The sequence below is a fragment of the Aspergillus piperis genome, assembly GCF_003184755.1.
Source record: "Aspergillus piperis CBS 112811 unplaced genomic scaffold BO85scaffold_2, whole genome shotgun sequence".
Taxonomy (NCBI): domain Eukaryota; kingdom Fungi; phylum Ascomycota; class Eurotiomycetes; order Eurotiales; family Aspergillaceae; genus Aspergillus; species Aspergillus piperis.
Genome location: NW_020291592.1, coordinates 658,746 through 673,655, shown reverse-complemented (window position 1 = coordinate 673,655; position 14,910 = coordinate 658,746). Strand labels below are relative to the sequence as shown.

The 14,910-nt window shown below is 49.7% G+C and overlaps 8 protein-coding genes across 8 annotated transcripts; 4 read left to right on the top strand and 4 right to left on the bottom strand.

Moving 5' to 3' along the window:
* Positions 1-113: 113 nt before the first annotated feature.
* On the top strand, positions 114-1,085 carry BO85DRAFT_483752 (BTB/POZ domain-containing protein; the record flags this gene model as incomplete). The annotated part of the gene is made up of 4 exons (XM_025663181.1): positions 114-278; positions 330-432; positions 490-841; positions 902-1,085. 4 exons carry the CDS (start codon positions 114-116, stop codon positions 1,083-1,085), a joined length of 804 nt encoding a protein of 267 aa, XP_025519648.1.
* Positions 1,086-1,810: 725 nt separating this feature from the next.
* Positions 1,811-5,097, top strand: BO85DRAFT_388682 (cytochrome P450). The gene is made up of 10 exons (XM_025656722.1): positions 1,811-2,350; positions 2,397-2,427; positions 2,476-2,616; positions 2,663-2,792; positions 2,837-3,467; positions 3,516-3,626; positions 4,103-4,344; positions 4,402-4,611; positions 4,682-4,749; positions 4,811-5,097. Exons 1-10 carry the CDS (start codon positions 2,037-2,039, stop codon positions 4,871-4,873), a joined length of 1,941 nt encoding a protein of 646 aa, XP_025519647.1. The 5' UTR covers positions 1,811-2,036; the 3' UTR covers positions 4,874-5,097.
* A 128-nt stretch (positions 5,098-5,225) lies between these two features.
* On the top strand, positions 5,226-6,192 carry BO85DRAFT_445138 (uncharacterized protein; the record flags this gene model as incomplete). Its single annotated transcript, XM_025659184.1, has 2 exons — positions 5,226-5,517; positions 5,567-6,192. Coding segments are annotated over exons 1-2 (760 nt in total), but the record flags the coding sequence as incomplete, so codon positions are not given.
* Positions 6,188-7,370, bottom strand: BO85DRAFT_363916 (NAD(P)-dependent alcohol dehydrogenase; the record flags this gene model as incomplete). The annotated part of the gene is made up of 3 exons (XM_025655676.1): positions 6,188-6,484; positions 6,534-7,145; positions 7,197-7,370. The coding sequence occupies 3 exons, from the start codon at positions 7,368-7,370 to the stop codon at positions 6,188-6,190; spliced, it is 1,083 nt and encodes a 360-aa protein (XP_025519645.1).
* A 643-nt stretch (positions 7,371-8,013) lies between these two features.
* On the top strand, positions 8,014-8,322 carry BO85DRAFT_483747 (uncharacterized protein; the record flags this gene model as incomplete). The annotated part of the gene is made up of 1 exon (XM_025663180.1): positions 8,014-8,322. One exon carries the CDS (start codon positions 8,014-8,016, stop codon positions 8,320-8,322), a length of 309 nt encoding a protein of 102 aa, XP_025519644.1.
* A 462-nt stretch (positions 8,323-8,784) lies between these two features.
* Positions 8,785-9,751, bottom strand: BO85DRAFT_445136 (GNAT family N-acetyltransferase). The gene is made up of 2 exons (XM_025659183.1): positions 9,191-9,751; positions 8,785-9,069 (listed from the first exon to the last, which is right to left on the bottom strand). Exons 1-2 carry the CDS (start codon positions 9,735-9,737, stop codon positions 8,813-8,815), a joined length of 804 nt encoding a protein of 267 aa, XP_025519643.1. The 5' UTR covers positions 9,738-9,751; the 3' UTR covers positions 8,785-8,812.
* A 667-nt stretch (positions 9,752-10,418) lies between these two features.
* On the bottom strand, positions 10,419-11,395 carry BO85DRAFT_455853 (sterol desaturase family protein; the record flags this gene model as incomplete). The annotated part of the gene is made up of 3 exons (XM_025661412.1): positions 10,419-10,471; positions 10,521-11,195; positions 11,242-11,395. 3 exons carry the CDS (start codon positions 11,393-11,395, stop codon positions 10,419-10,421), a joined length of 882 nt encoding a protein of 293 aa, XP_025519642.1.
* A 349-nt stretch (positions 11,396-11,744) lies between these two features.
* BO85DRAFT_501247 (uncharacterized protein) lies at positions 11,745-14,741 on the bottom strand (the record flags this gene model as incomplete). The annotated part of the gene is made up of 7 exons (XM_025664165.1): positions 11,745-13,041; positions 13,088-13,209; positions 13,255-13,305; positions 13,356-13,445; positions 13,500-13,700; positions 13,746-14,538; positions 14,587-14,741. 7 exons carry the CDS (start codon positions 14,739-14,741, stop codon positions 12,156-12,158), a joined length of 2,298 nt encoding a protein of 765 aa, XP_025519641.1. The 3' UTR covers positions 11,745-12,155.
* Between the last annotated feature and the right edge of the window lie 169 nt (positions 14,742-14,910).

The following is a 14,910-nucleotide window of genomic DNA, read 5'->3' as shown; positions in this document are numbered from 1 at the left end:
AATTTCTTTATATCCATCCTCACTTTCACTTCAAAATTGTTTACCATCGCCGTTAATACTTTATATTAGATTTCACTTGTATCCAAAGCTATCGCAAAGCCCATTTGTCAGAGATGTCATCGAAAGACACTCTTCCTCTGTTCCTCCACGATCTCAAAGACTCTGGACAGTACAGTGACCTCAAGATTGAGTGTGAAGGAGAAGCTTTCCATGTGCACAAAGCCATCGTCTGCTCCCAGTCTGAGATCCTCTCTCATAAATACAAAGACGCGTCTGAGGTGAGGCGATACTTCTTACGCCGCCATACGGAGCCGATAATAATCCTACAGGGTGCTCCTGAGGCAGTCATTCAGATCGAGGGATATGATACAGCGACAGTGAAACTGATGATTGAGTTCCTATACTTCGGAGATTATGCGATTCCTGATAAAGGTACGAGGACATGTACATTCCTCGGTCATCTATCTTTGCTAACACACGATTGACTAGAACTACCTCAAGAGAGTGAGCTAAGCATCTCGGCAGACGCCTCAAAGAAGCCCACTACAGCGGAAAGACTGCGCCCCCATATCTACGTCTACTATATTGCGGACGAATACCAATTGCAAGACCTGAAAAACAAGGCAGCAAATCACATACAGTCCGCAACTAAAATGGCTTGGAATCCGAAAGGGTTCGTCGAGTTCGTCAAGGAAGTGTTCGAAAAAGCTGATACAACGATACGTCAAAAGCTATCTAAACTTATTAGTGAACATATTGACGACTTTGGCCAGACCGAAGTGCTGGAGAAGCTCATCGATGACGATCTGAGCAGATGCGTGATTATGGCCATGAAGGCAAGGTATGAGTGGACGCAGCCACAGTTGATGATTACTCAGGAATGCCTGATAACGACGAACAGAGCAGTGGAGAGTTTGAAAGCACAGGTCGAGGTGCTGCAGAAGAAGATCAGTAATATGAAGGCTGGTGTAGAGCAAGGCCACAATCTGCTTCATAACACAACGACTTGCCGCCATTGCGGTATGCTGTTTCTTGGCATGCTTGTATGCAGAGGTGCTATTGAAGATGGCTATTTTCTTCGTTGATTCGATGCCGAACCAAACACCGTTAGGTTGGTCTACTCGGAATCAATTCTACCTTACAGAATTGTTGTTGCTAACATCTAAGAGAAACAGACAATGAGGCTTATTTGCACGCATGCCTCAGCCCATGATGTCTTGCTCTTCCACTTCCAACTTCTCTAGAGCCAGTACTTTCTTCCTGCCTGATCACGAGCAGCCATTTAACGCGTGTCAGATGTAGTTGTGAGAAAGCAGGACGCACCGTGCTGACGGCCACTATCATTCGCATCGTCAGGCCATGTTATTGCAGCGAAATGGATAGTTCACCGGCATGTCACATTGGCATTATTTGTCACATCGAAAGTTACTAAAGCAGACTTTTTGCAAAGCAAACCAAGACCACCGGTGAGGATAGCATATTTATGATAGGAAACGAGTTGGATGATCATGGAAACCGTTTTATCGATGCACGGCAGCCTCTGAATTGTCTTGACAGATTGAGCATAGGGGAATGGAACCTTAGCACTATGTATTTTGAATTAACCAAGCCTCAATATTCAGTTAAGATTTCCTTGATTAGGTAATTCATTGGACCAGGATCTCTATAGCTCATTATCAACGAGATATCTCTTGAAGTTTCAGCTGGTCCATTGGATAACCATCCATATTGTGGCCCAGGCCAACAGGAACGCTTATCAGCTGGCCACCCCCGATCGCTACCACCCCGCACGATAATGCAACCCAGGACTTGTTAGTGTTTTCCCTAAATTAGCGCCGCACAAATCCATGACTACAATAGGGTGCGAAGATTATCTATCCCGCTGGTGTGATTTGATCTCCTGCTGTTTCCCTTTGAGGATAGCGCACTGACTGCTGCTTGCCTTATCGTCCTTTACTTCTGTCTATAGATATCTCTACTAGCACGCTTTTCGAATACTGTACCGACCTCACTCAAGGATCGGTTTATCTAGAACAATGTTAGGACTCTGGTGTGCTGCTATTGTCATTTTTCTTGTCTTCCTTTATCAGCGGCTCTCGAGTCCCATTTCTCAACTCCCTGGTCCTTGGTATACCAAGTTTACAAGCCTTGTTATCAAGTACCATGAATTTTCGGCTAGCCGTCGTGTATTTATCCATCAGCTGCATAAGCGGTATGGCACTGTGGTGCGGATAGCGCCCAACGAGGTCTCCTTTGCATCTTTGGATGCCATTCGAGAGATTTACGCGTCAGGCGGTAGTGGCTATGATAAGACGGAATTATATGACCTCTTTCGCCAATTTGGGATCAAGTAGGTCGCGCATATTTGGTTTTCTCCGGATACTAATCTGTCTCAGGACCATGTTCTCTACACTCGACAAGCAGACAGTAGGTTACTCACAGTAGAAATGAGAGCCATTGGCTGACCATCCAAAGCACAGTGAGCGAAAGCGGCAACTGGCCGACCGTTATGCCATGTCAAACATACTGCGAGAACATCATGTGTCGGCGATCCGAGATAGCGCTAAAGCGTTCGTATCCAAGTGTGTTGCTGTGGCGAAGAGTGTGGATGTCTATGTATGTGAGGAATTCAGGTAAGACTGGGCCATGCTAACTTGCATAGGTATATCTACACTGCTATGCGCTTGACTGCGTAACACACTTCATGTTTAGTCCTAGCGGATTGAAATCTCTGACCGATGAGAATGACTTTGAGCTGATGGAGGAAATGACGTACCACAACAGCTTACAAAGTATGTTGCTATCTCTGCGATAAAGGACCTACTAACGGATATAGAAAACCTACTTCCTTACTACCTGCCACATCTAGCTCCATACTTCCCTTCTTGGCTGCTACCCCGTCGGGCCCCTAAATCCAACGCATACGTCCATAGAGTCACGGCCCAGACAAGCCCAGATGAGTACAGTCTCCTTGCTCGTCTTTTACGAAAGGATTCGTCCATTTCCAGGTCACAAGCAGCAGCAGAATGCAAAGATCACATGGCGGCAGGAATCGACACAACAGGCGATGGCTTGTGCTTCTTGATGTGGGAGTTGTCGCAACCGCACAACTTTCCATTCCAAGACCGCCTTTATGAGGAGCTTCGCTCAGCACCAGAAGGTACGCACATTGATCGATTACCGTACCTCGATGCTGTAATCAAGGAGGCCTTGCGCTGTGCGCCGCCAATCCCCATGTCATTCCCTCGTTATGTGCCAAGCGGTGGTAGAACAATTGACGGGACCTTCATCCCCGTGGGAACCATCGTCAGCTGCCAGCCGTACACCGTGCATCGCCTCGACGAAAAGGTATTCCCGGATCCAGATACTTTTAATCCGGATCGCTGGATGGAGGAAGATGGCATCAACGAGCGTAACCGATTGTTTTTTGCTTTTAGCACCGGAGGGAGAGGGTGCACTGGAAGAAAGTAGGTTGCATTTAGTCTCTTCGTGAATTCTGGTCTAACTTTTGAAAGCCTGGCGACCGTTGAGATGAAGATCCTTCTCCAAGAAGTTTATTGCCGGTTCCAGACGACGGTGGCTCCGGACATGACTAGCTCCATGGAGATCGACGACCAAATCATCTCGTCTCGACCGAAGGGACAGAAGTGCAAGCTTATATTTACTCCTCGTGAGATATGAGATCGATTTACAGAATGCACAAGGTGATGAATTCCATGACTCATTGGCATCACCATATCATCGGGGTTTATTCCAACGCAGGCACGGACAGCCGTGAGGGGTGGAGATATCCGGTCCGCTTTTGATGCGGGGTAAGCAGATCAGGGCCAAACACTAGGAGATGAAGTCAGAAGTAGCTGTCTATCAATTAATTTATCGGCTGTTTGCACCGGCATTTGCTTCAAAAACACTATAAACTTTGTGTCCACTGTATCACTGGTAATTGGTACCAAATACAGAGCTCAGAGAACCGAGGTTTGATTTGCAAAAAGTGAACGTCTGCATCTTCTATAAGTACCAGCTAAATCATCGATATCAGTCCAGCACAATGACTGTCTATTCAAATCACCTGATGGTACATCCACTTACAACTGAATAAGAGTTCCACCCATACCATGCACTTGTCTTCCCTCTCAAACTGGGCCACAGTAGCCCTCCAGGCCCTTCTTCTATTTTCTCCCAACATTCCTGTAGCTACCTCCTCGCCATCTCCCCCAGAACTATCATTCCTATACACGGCCTACGTCGAATGCGAATCAAGTCTCATGAGCTCTCCTGGCCCTCACGGCGTGCGACGTACAATTCCAATTGTGGGTGGAAACTTCACTGGTCCTAATCTATCAGGTAGCCTACATCCCGTAATCCAATACCTTCATATTAGTTACTAACATCCCTTGACAGGCAAGATTCTCGACGTCGGCGCCGACTGGGGCCTAGTCGATCCTCAAACCGGCATCTTCAGCGCAGACACCCGATACAACTTCCGGACCGATGATGGAGAGAATATCTTCCTTCAGACATCTGGGCCTAAGTCGCCCAGCGGACAGCTACATCTTCGGCTCGTGTTTGAGACGGGCAGTCGCAAGTATTACTGGTTGAATAATGTTGTTGGTATGTCGGGCTCTGCAGACTATAAAGAGGAAGGGATTCCAATGAATGTGGTATGCTAATATGAGCTTAGCGATCGGTATTCTTACCAATGTGGCCGAGACGGCTAATACTAGTCTGCTCAGGATTGATGCTTGGAATGTGAGTTGACGGAGCTTTATTCTAATCTGGTTATATGTCGCTGACGGAGGGTTGAATGCAGATGGCTACTGATTGGAATTCGACGAGTTTTGTGAATCCGACTACGACTGCTACTTCTGGCTGAAGGAGTTCAGAATATATCGGGCGATATAAGACGGGTTTTTTTGGTCTACAACTTGAGCCTGCTGGGGAAATAAGGTCAACCGAAGAAGAATTGCTGCCATGTTCAATGTTGGCTGAATATCTATCGGGAGAAAAATACATAGAGCTTTTGTAACCTGAAACCATGGCTTTACTGTTATATCATAAGCTACCGAGTATGTGCAATAAGATGCTTTATCTACACGTAAAAGTGGAATTCTCTCAGCCGCGGAGCTGATATGGCAGTGTCGCCGAATTCGGCGCCGGCCGACGCCGTGCGGGGTAAGCCAGCGATAGCGTCGAATTACTCAGTCTAGCCGACACACTCAACCAAGGTCCTCATATGTGTCATTCTCTTCCCTCGTTAACTGCACTCTCTTGTCCCTGAAGCTCTACTTTTTACTGTCCATCACTAAAATCCTACAATGGCTGCTGAAAACCCTCCCTCGCAGAGCCGTCTGTCGACGCGGATTTCTATCCGCTGGGTCCCCGAGCCCGCCTTCGAGAATACCGACACAATAGTCATGTCGGTTGCAGGCTGGTACGTCGACCTTCGCGTTGACAAGATCTCCGGGGATATCGACTGGGCTATTGCGGGCCAGCGAGTTGTCGATGACGCGGATTCCAGTATGATCACTTCCAGCCGATTCTTTCGTTGAGAGGTTAACGGCTATAGGTCGGGTGTCGTTCACCCATGAACTCGACTCTAGGAACTCGTTTGACGCGGTTGATTGCGGTACATTCTCCGCTCTTCCCAGTGGCGATGATCTTGAGAAGGGCGAAATGCCTCGTGCCGACCTACCTGGCTCCCCAATTGCAGAGTATGAGGAGGTTTGGCGTGAGTTGAAATTCCAGGAGGGCCCGGAGGGCCCCAATACGGGTGTTTCGTGGGTCCTTGAGTCGAAGCAAAGACCCTTGGAGGAAGGGGAGGAGGCTGAAGTGGAGAGAACTTTTCTTGGGAGAGTTTGGGGTACATACCTGGCTCTGCACCAGGTTCAGATACATTCTCGTCCCAGAGGTTCATCTACGACAATCGTTAAAGAGGGACGGGAAGTCAGTGCTAGGAGGGAAGAATGGGACTCTGCTTCCGGTTGGCAGCTCAAGTACTCCATCGGTCCCGCCGGAGCTCAGCTACCGTCAACGACCCAAATTCTCGGGGATAGCTCGTGGCAAACTGGCCAGACAGTTATACTTGCAGGAAAAGAATACATTGTCAGAGGATTCGAAAGAATAGTCTAAGGTGCGTCACGTTCGTCTATATACTCATTACTCTATATTATATACAAGTGATGGTTGCTTACAGCTCGTTGCTCAGGACGTAGCGGTAGCGGGCCTTGCCAGCGTCCATCTCCACAACGGCCTTGTTGGCGTCCTTCATGGAGCGCTCCTCGATCCAGGGCTGGACCTTCTTCTCGGCAGCCAGGGCAAGCATCTCACGGATCTCGTTGGGGCCTCCGATGAGGGAACCTCCCAGCTTGGCACGCTTGCCGATCAGAGCGAAGGCGGGGATCTCAAGGGCACCGTCCTCGGGAGCACCGACCTGGACGAAGCAACCGTCGAGGTCGAGCAGAGTGGCGTAGTCCACCATGGGCATCTGCAAATGTTAGATTTGAGTGTGATATAGATGTGTTGAAGAGACATACCTTGGAAGAAGAGACGGTAGAGACAATGAGGTCAAGGGAGCGGGCGTTGTTCTTGGCCCAGTCGGCATCGTCATCGGTGGCGATGTAGGCATCAGCGCCGAGCTTCAGAGCATCCTCCTTCTTGTTGTTCTTGCGAGAGATGGCAACGACCTTGTCGGCGCCAAGGGCCTTGGCGAACATGATACCGAAGTGACCGAGACCACCAACACCGATGATACCGACACGCTTGCCGGGAGCGCAGCCGTAGTGTCTCAGGGGAGAGTACACGGTGATACCACCGCAGAGCATGGGCGCAGCCTGGGCGGAGGGGATGGCGTCGGGGATCTTGACGACGAAACGAGAGGGAGAGCGGTGGTAGAGAGAGTAACCGCCATAGGACTTGCCGCCGTTCTGGTAGACGCCGTTGTAGGTGCCAACCATGGAGTGGCGGCAGTACTGCTCAAGACCAGAGGCGCACTCCTCGCAGTCACCGTTGCGGCCGCGGCAAGAGTCGCTCTGAGCACCAACACCAACACGGTCTCCAACCTTGATATCACCCTCGGCCTGGGAACCAACGCGAACAGCGACACCGACGATTTCGTGACCGACACAGCAGGGATACATGGTGGGGCCCTACATCTTGTTAGCTTGCAGTCAAAGGATGAAGTGAACGAGCATGCATACCCAACCGCTTCTGAGGGTGTGCAAGTCGGATCCGCAGATACCGCAGTGGGTGACCTTGATGTCAACATCGGACTCCTCCCAGGGCTTGGGCTCGAACTCCTGCCAGACCATGTTGCCGACGGAGTTCTTGTCAAGGCCCATCCAGCCCTCGAACTTGTAATCGGAAGCAGCCATTTTGATTGAGTGTTTGAGTATGGAAGTTATGATGATCCACAGAGTATGATTGTCGATTCCCCAGGGGTACTCTTGGCCTTTATATACGGATCACTTGCAACCAGGACAACGGGACAACGGGACAAGATTAGAAATCGAGCAGACTCTGGTCCACTTTGGATTCATGCGTGACGAGGGTGGAGACATGTTCCGTCCGAAGCCCATTCGATGGCATACGATGATACGACAGTGATCTTGGGTCGACCCTGAATGGGCTACGACATCGGATTTACACACCCCTTAATGGCCGGTAAGCGTACCTGCAAGCTTACCAGCGATCATGCAGCTGGCGCAGTTCGCCGCAATCGAAGATTTTTCAGTATGAAGCTTCCTGCCACGGGGCAACGGCATGGAATTTGGTTGAGGAGTTTCATTGGATCCAGTTAGTAAGGGACCCATCGCATGGTGATGAGTTCCAATGTTCGGGATGGGGTTCCATGGACCTGGCGCGCTAACGGCAGCCTGCTTACGGCCCACTCGTGTGCAGCGGAGTTAAGCATAAGATGCTGACAGGTCTTCCTTCACAACAATACAATGATGAAATGCTCATTTATTCAAAAGGACCTTGATATACTTCTTCTGTTTATGATTACATCTCCAACATATGCCAGATTCTCGCATTTCCGACCGTGAAAATGGCATCAATGGCTTTTTAGTCACGCCGGTGACCGACGATATCTCCGGCGCTTACACCCGTCCGGCGTTAACAAAACGTTGGGCTAGTGCCGATCTTTCTCCGGCCACGGAAGGTGAGCCAGCCGCGGCATCCTCAGATCCCGGACTTCCAATTCCACGCTCGAAACTTCTAGAGCCTGAGCCTGAGCCTGAGCCACCCGAGCGGTCAGCCCGTGGGATTGCAGTCGGCGGCCCGCCACATGCTGTTCCTCAGTGTACTCCAATAATAGTGTATTAATGGTATGACTGAAAAGCTTGTTGTGCCTATTTATTGGCAACTAGCCACTGGAAAACTTAGTTTGGACTTAAGGCGGACTGGACCGCCCCGTGACATCATTCTCGTCCGATAAGTGCTGAGCGGAAATATCCGTCGCACTCCAGATGGAGTCCGTCAAGCTGACGGCTGACAGCGTTAGCTACGAGCCGAGTCCGGGGGTGGCGTGTTGACTATTGACTGATGACAGACTTGATGTTTGTTGCCACTAGCCAGTAGGTTCTAGACAATCCCTGAGTGCTAATCTGTGGCTTGTTGGTTTGGAGGATATCAACTCAATAGTAATAATATAATTCTGCTGCTACTAGGCCAGTATGTCTGCACAGACGTCCATCAAACATTATTGCCCAATGAAAACCGTCATCAAACCATGATCTTCCCGCTCATTCAATAAACAGTAACCTCATCACACGATACAACATATAGTCACCATCATCCCCAGCCTACCAACTTACTAGTTCACACCCACTACCGCCTCCCTCACCAAAAAATAATGCGTCGTCGGCTCGGTCCCTCCAAACTGCGCATACTCTACCGTAATCTCATCCACAACCCTGAACCCATGATTCAAATACACCTTCAGCCCCGCCGGCTCAGACATCACATACGTCTTGATGCCGTACTGATCCGCCACACGTAGTCCACTCTGCACAAGCATACTTCCTACCCCTTGTCTCCAGTAGTCGGGGTGAGTGGTGAGGTATTCCAGCGCTGTACACACAGAACCAAATTAGCAATTCTATCTTTCTCAATATATATCAATATGGAGATAAAATCATGCTCAACCACAAGTATGATGAATGATGAGATAGAGATAAAGAGGGAATCATACTCAAAACTTCCTCACCCCCCACCACATCCCTCAACACCCTCTCCTCAACCTCCTCCAACGGAGTCCCACGAAACTCCAACAACCCGTCGCTTTTCATCCCCTTGACTCTGCCCTTCTCGTCACTTCCGAGATCATACATCTTCTTGAATTGTTGTTCTTTCTCTTGCGATGAAGGCGCAGGTACCTGAGCTGAGAGCCATACGTCGTCTCGGTTGGAGAGAGAAGGAGGGAGAGTCCATCGCGCGTAGCCGATCACTCTCTCTTTACCTTCAAGAGTAGTATGCTCCGCGTTCTCGGTCCCTGTTCCGGGGGTAGATTCTTCTGTGGTAGTGGTAAGGACGACTTCATGTCTCCGCACATCCCGCGCTGTACTCAGCGTATGAGGGAGACGGGACGCAGTCGAGGAGATGATGGATGCTGGTGTGGTGGAGGGCGTGAAGAGGAAGGCCCAGTGTGGGTCTGTGAGACGAGAGAGGATCATGGTTTCTGCTAGGGTGGGGGAGTGGGAGGGGTGCGCGGGGTGGAGGGTGTATTCTTTTTGTGGCATTGTGGTGGTGGTGGTGGTGATGGTTTGGTAGGCTGTGTTTTGTGGGTGGTGATGTGGTTTGTATAGGGAGGGTTTGGGATGAAGACAGGTGGTCTTTGGGATACGATGATGATGATGCTTATCGGGTGGTGTGATATTGCAGGATTGTCGGTGTGGTGGTTTGTCCATGGTAGTGCTTATTTTAAGGATGATCTATGGGATGGGGGTGGTGGGTGTAGAGATGGTTAAGTTACTCTGATTCTTAGTAGTGGATAACTAGTAATTTGGTTCCAATTATAACTAGTAGATGGCTCGTCTGCGATATATAGATATATTAGTTGGGCTCCGTATTTAGTCTGGGTAGTTGTTTATGCATCAAGTGCATTTGTACAGTGGCAGAGGAGATCTAACTTTATTGCCACTTGTAATCTGGCTAGTGCTTATTTCTATGGCTACCAATAGTGTCGTAGATATTGTCGATGTGGAGTGAGTTTGATGACGCTAAACTGGAGATAAGAGCCGATGAGCATTGCCTAAAGCGTACACGTGATCTGTTGGAGACTCGGTATAGGGTCTACTACAGACTGGCATAACCATTTTAGAAGAGGATACTTGATAGCCTGGCAAGTTCTGGGTCGTAAATTATATTAAGATATTATGTATTAATATGCAAAGAATAACAATAAACGAATCTTGAAAGCATCACTCCTGCCGCATCTTCTTCCCTCGGGGACCGGCAACCGTTCCCATCAAGACTACAACTCGTTAGTCAAGAACACTGACAAAAAATAAAGGGGGACTCACTATCCCAATGCTTAAACGAGCTAGAGTAATTCCCTCGGAAGTACCGATGGTGATCGTCATGCCAGTCCGATCCTCCCCACAACGGGAAGATCCGTCTCAGACTCCAGGGGAAATCGTATCCAGAGTGCGCGTCGATGGCCTGGAACTGACGCAGAGCCACCCAAGCCAGCACAGTCATCAAATGCACCTCGCCGGTGAAGTAGCCAAGAACCAAAGGGGGTCCAATCGTGCCCAGGCCGAGAAGCATGGTCTCCCATGGGCTGGCGTACTCGGCCGTCAGACCAAACGGCGCGGCATATTGATGGTGCACCCGGTGGATGGCACGATAAAGAGGGCCCCAGTGGAAGGCACGGTGTAGCCAGTAGTGATATGTATCTTCGACGAAGAAGAAGATCGTGATCTGAATGGCCAGGGTTTTAAGGTCGGGGAATGGAAGGGCGTATTTGAGGCCAAAGAGCTCCATCATCGGGTGGAACAGGACGATCATAGGCATTTCCACAATGAAGTGAATAGCAAGGATATATTTCACACAACTCCATTGTTCTTTTGCTGATGGGGGTGCCTTCTTGTCCTGAATCTTGAAACGGTGAAAGAGTGTCGGTAGAGCGTCGGCGATTATCCACGGGATGCAGCGGGCGAAATAGAGGATTTCGTGAGCGAGGAAGGTGATGATGCCTATCGGAGTTAGTAGGTGACAGAGAAAATACATCGTGGGGCGTACCGGTTGCGATAATGTCATTATCCCAGTACGCATAGTGTGTCCACCACGCCTTCTCCAGAAAAGACAGTTTCGGGTTTTGACTCGCCAGGGCATAGAGCTCGGGATATGTTGCCGCCGCCGGTGGCGCAAAGGTCGAGTTCATGTTGAACTCCATGTTGATGTACAAGCTTGAGTACACGCCCTCATCCGCGCTTGACAATGAAAATAAGCGCTTCTAGAATCCAGTATATGTACTCTGAGTACTGTTGGCGACTTCCAGCCCTGGTGGGTACTATCCGGATGGTCTGATCCGGCACACCACTCGGATGCCGGGCTCGATCGACTGACCAGACCCCGGGCTAATTAATCATCCAACAATTCAATTTCCGCCCCGCTGACTGGCTCCCCAGATTTGGCTAAGCCCTCGATAATCCTCTGAGACAAATCTCACACCATACGAGCCGGGATCTGGATTAGTAGGCTGCCGTGTTGGCTAGCCGCTAGTGGTGCCTTTGACCTCAACGCCACAGCAGCATCAGGCACAGACCTCAGGGGTCAGGTCGAACGACGCCGGATGCCTGGATCCCCGGATGATGGTCCAGTAAGCTAGAAGGCACCTTCCGTACGAGATCGGCAACAGAAGATTCCGGTATGCACCCCAGGCTTTGATCCATAAAGGTTGTTGCAGGTGAGCGCTTTCCTAATCTCTCGAAATTCCCTCATGTTGCCACTGTCGGAAATTAAATTGGTGACGAGGGAAATCGTGACACTCTGGAGTCATGGATCAAGAGCTCAGCCTTACCGGTCACTTTTAGGCTCTTCGTAAGGCCAATTACAGCGACCGACTTAGATCTGCGAGCTTCTTTAGGAGCCTAAAGGTTCACATGCATCGATGCCAGAGCCAGCTAACAGCGGGATCATGTCTCATTCAAATCCTAATTTGGCGACAGTCCATACACGACAACTTCCCACATCGCAGCCTGTTGTCGCGCCAGGCCCCAGTGTCCAAGACGTCTTAATAGGTCTATACAATGACACAGCATGCTGGAATGCATGGGCTTTGGCCCCCACATTCCGGGACCATTGACCTCCGCGAGTATCCTTTCACAATTGATACCCGCGTGCTTGAGTTCTGGAAAGTCGAAGACGTTCTGTGTGACATCTGTGTGATATGCTATATCCTTGAACTGAAGATAGCAATAAAGTACCAATATAGCTCGATGGAGAGACCGAGGCGCGTGGATTGGTGGCTCCTTCGCTATAGGCATACTCTCCAGGCAGCGGAAGGTCAGGACTGCATGGACAACGCACCGGCAGCCATCTCGCGAATTTGCCCAGGCTCGAGCGTAACACACGTGCCTCTGTGACTCTTCATGCCCCTCACGCCCAACTGCAAGTTCCAAGCGATCAAAATCCACCAGGGAGGAGAGAAATGTGACGTGCCACAGCGCTCTCAGGCAGAAGTTATCAGGGCCAGCGGAAGAACTTCTCTGGGTAATATTATTGCAGTAGAACTTCTCGAGCACACTTTGCTGTGAAGGTAATGCAGAGTAATCATCAGACACACGGGCATCACATACAGATCCTGCAATCTCCTCCAGGGCAAAGTATTCTTTGAAGCTGTTTTGTTTGGCCATCGAGTCCGAACGCACATGGGAACTTAGTTGTCGGGTTAAACTACGACTCCAGTCTGCTGCTGTTGGCGCGGTCCAGATTTCATCGTCAGAGATAGAGGACCTCAGCGATGGGCGTCTCATGTACCGTTCTGAAAGAAACAAATCCGCAAACTCGCTATCTAGTATGGCCAATCCTGCTAAGAGGCTAGACACGGTCAGTCGGGACTCGGTGAATGCTTGGGTCGTCTAACCGGCGTTGCTCCTCTTTGGCAACCCATTTAGTCCACGCTCCCTCTGGGTCGCGTTCGATTTCCCCTCTTTCAATCTCACATGTCGACTGGTGACTGCGAAGCATCCGAATCCTCCGGACCCACTGGCTAAATTAGTTTTTCGAAAGACCACCACAGGGCAAGCATACCGTAATTATGGTACCATGGAAAACCTGGATCAGCAGGAGATGTCTGGGCTTCTTCTCTATGTCAGACGATAAGACTAATTGGTTGATGTTGACATACTTACTCCGCTCAAATAACCAAACACCTGACCTATCAAAGCCGCCTGAGACATGGACCGGACTTCAGGCTCTCCTTTTCCAATGAAGGTTTCCCACTGGGAGCATCAATACAAAGCACTTTTCTCTCACTTAGGAATAACCTAACTCACGGATGCTAGTATAGCTTTGTTAAGTGTTTCAAAAATCCTGGTGCCACAAGAAATTCCATGTCTGGAGCCTAGGAACAGACTACCAATTGAGCAAATTGAAAGTAACAGCAAAGCGTTTGCAGTTGAAGGTCGGAATGTTGGCGCATGGACTACGGGGAATATGGGATGAAATCTAGCAAAGTACATCTGTATGCACATATTCTGGAAATGTCAGCTACGTAGAGAAATATTTCACTAAGCACATACTAAGAAGTCCGTTGAGGGCAAGGGGTCTGTTGGAACCCGATATTGTAGACGCTCAGTCAAACTTTGTCGGTATGGCTCATCAACAGTTGCCCTTGATCCCGGATCTGGCAATCCATGATCTGTACCTGGTGCCTCAGGATGAGTGAACCAGTGACGGGAAACAATGTCTTCGGATTTTTCCGTGTCACTTGGTAGAGTTTCTCCTATCTGTGGAGTTTGGTCGCCTATTGGACCCATGGTTGCCGAGTTCTGCAACAACGCTGGTATGTTGGTTGATGCAATAATGGCAGCATTCAGTGCATTGATATCAAAGTCATCAGTAGCGAGCCAAGTGGGGATCTTTGTCATACTTTCAAGTGACCAATCATAGGTCTGGTACTGTAAGTTCTCATTCAATGCATTGTCCGGTGGACTTAGGGAACTTGGACAGCCACTGGGAGAGCTGGCTGCCGGCCCTGGTTGCTGTGGACCCCGTTCGTACGCCTTGTCGACTGTCGAGCTATCTCCGCTGGCTTCTAGTATCGTAAGGCACTCACCTTTTCCAGCACTTGAAGGAAAAGGAAATGTAGATACATTTCCGGGTTCTGGATGGCCAGCCGATGACAAAGGCGGCGTATCTAACAATAAAGGCGGCGTTTGTAGTGGATCCAAAGCAATGCTGTCATCCAATCTGGGACCAGCACAGAGGGTATTACCAACTTGGGAATTCCGGGCAGACGTTGGCTGCTCTGGAAGTCTGGGCTGCTGGGGACTAGCCTCTCCGTGATTACGTGCATGTCGCAGAAGGGAGTCACTGGATGGTCAGTCTAAGAGCCATTACCCAATACTGATGATAGCATACTGGCGACCGAAAGGTTTACCACAGACAGAACAAAGAAACGGTCTTTCCTTTGTGTGGGTTCTGATATGGCGCGAGAGATGATCCTCCTTGGTGAAGGACTGAGAGCACCAAGGACAGCTCCGTTGCTTTCTGTTGCGAGGTCGACTTGGGGGCATGTTGGCAGCCAATTGTGAACCAAAGTTCACTCGTTATCGATCGGTTGTCCCACGTCTAGCATTGAAATCATGGCTGGAGTGTCTGGGGATGGGGAGGGATCATTATCACCCGCTGCTAGTGATGTTGGGGCGGTTGGAGTCTTCTAACTAGTTGAATACTCGTGATCAA

What these genes read in the sequence shown, in the direction of transcription:
- BO85DRAFT_445136 (XM_025659183.1), bottom strand. Translation starts at nt 9,737, where the DNA reads ATGCCACAAAAAGAATACACCCTCCACCCCGCGCACCCCTCCCACTCC. An exon ending in GGGGGGTGAGGAAGTTTTGA is followed by an intron (nt 9,070 to 9,190) that starts GTATGATTCCCT and finishes CTGTGTGTACAG; the next exon opens with CGCTGGAATACCTCACCACT.
- BO85DRAFT_388682 (XM_025656722.1), top strand. Translation starts at nt 2,037, where the DNA reads ATGTTAGGACTCTGGTGTGCTGCTATTGTCATTTTTCTTGTCTTCCTT. An exon ending in GTACCACAACAGCTTACAAA is followed by an intron (nt 2,793 to 2,836) that starts GTATGTTGCTAT and finishes TAACGGATATAG; the next exon opens with AAAACCTACTTCCTTACTAC. An exon ending in ATCGACGACCAAATCATCTC is followed by an intron (nt 3,627 to 4,102) that starts GTCTCGACCGAA and finishes ACTGAATAAGAG; the next exon opens with TTCCACCCATACCATGCACT.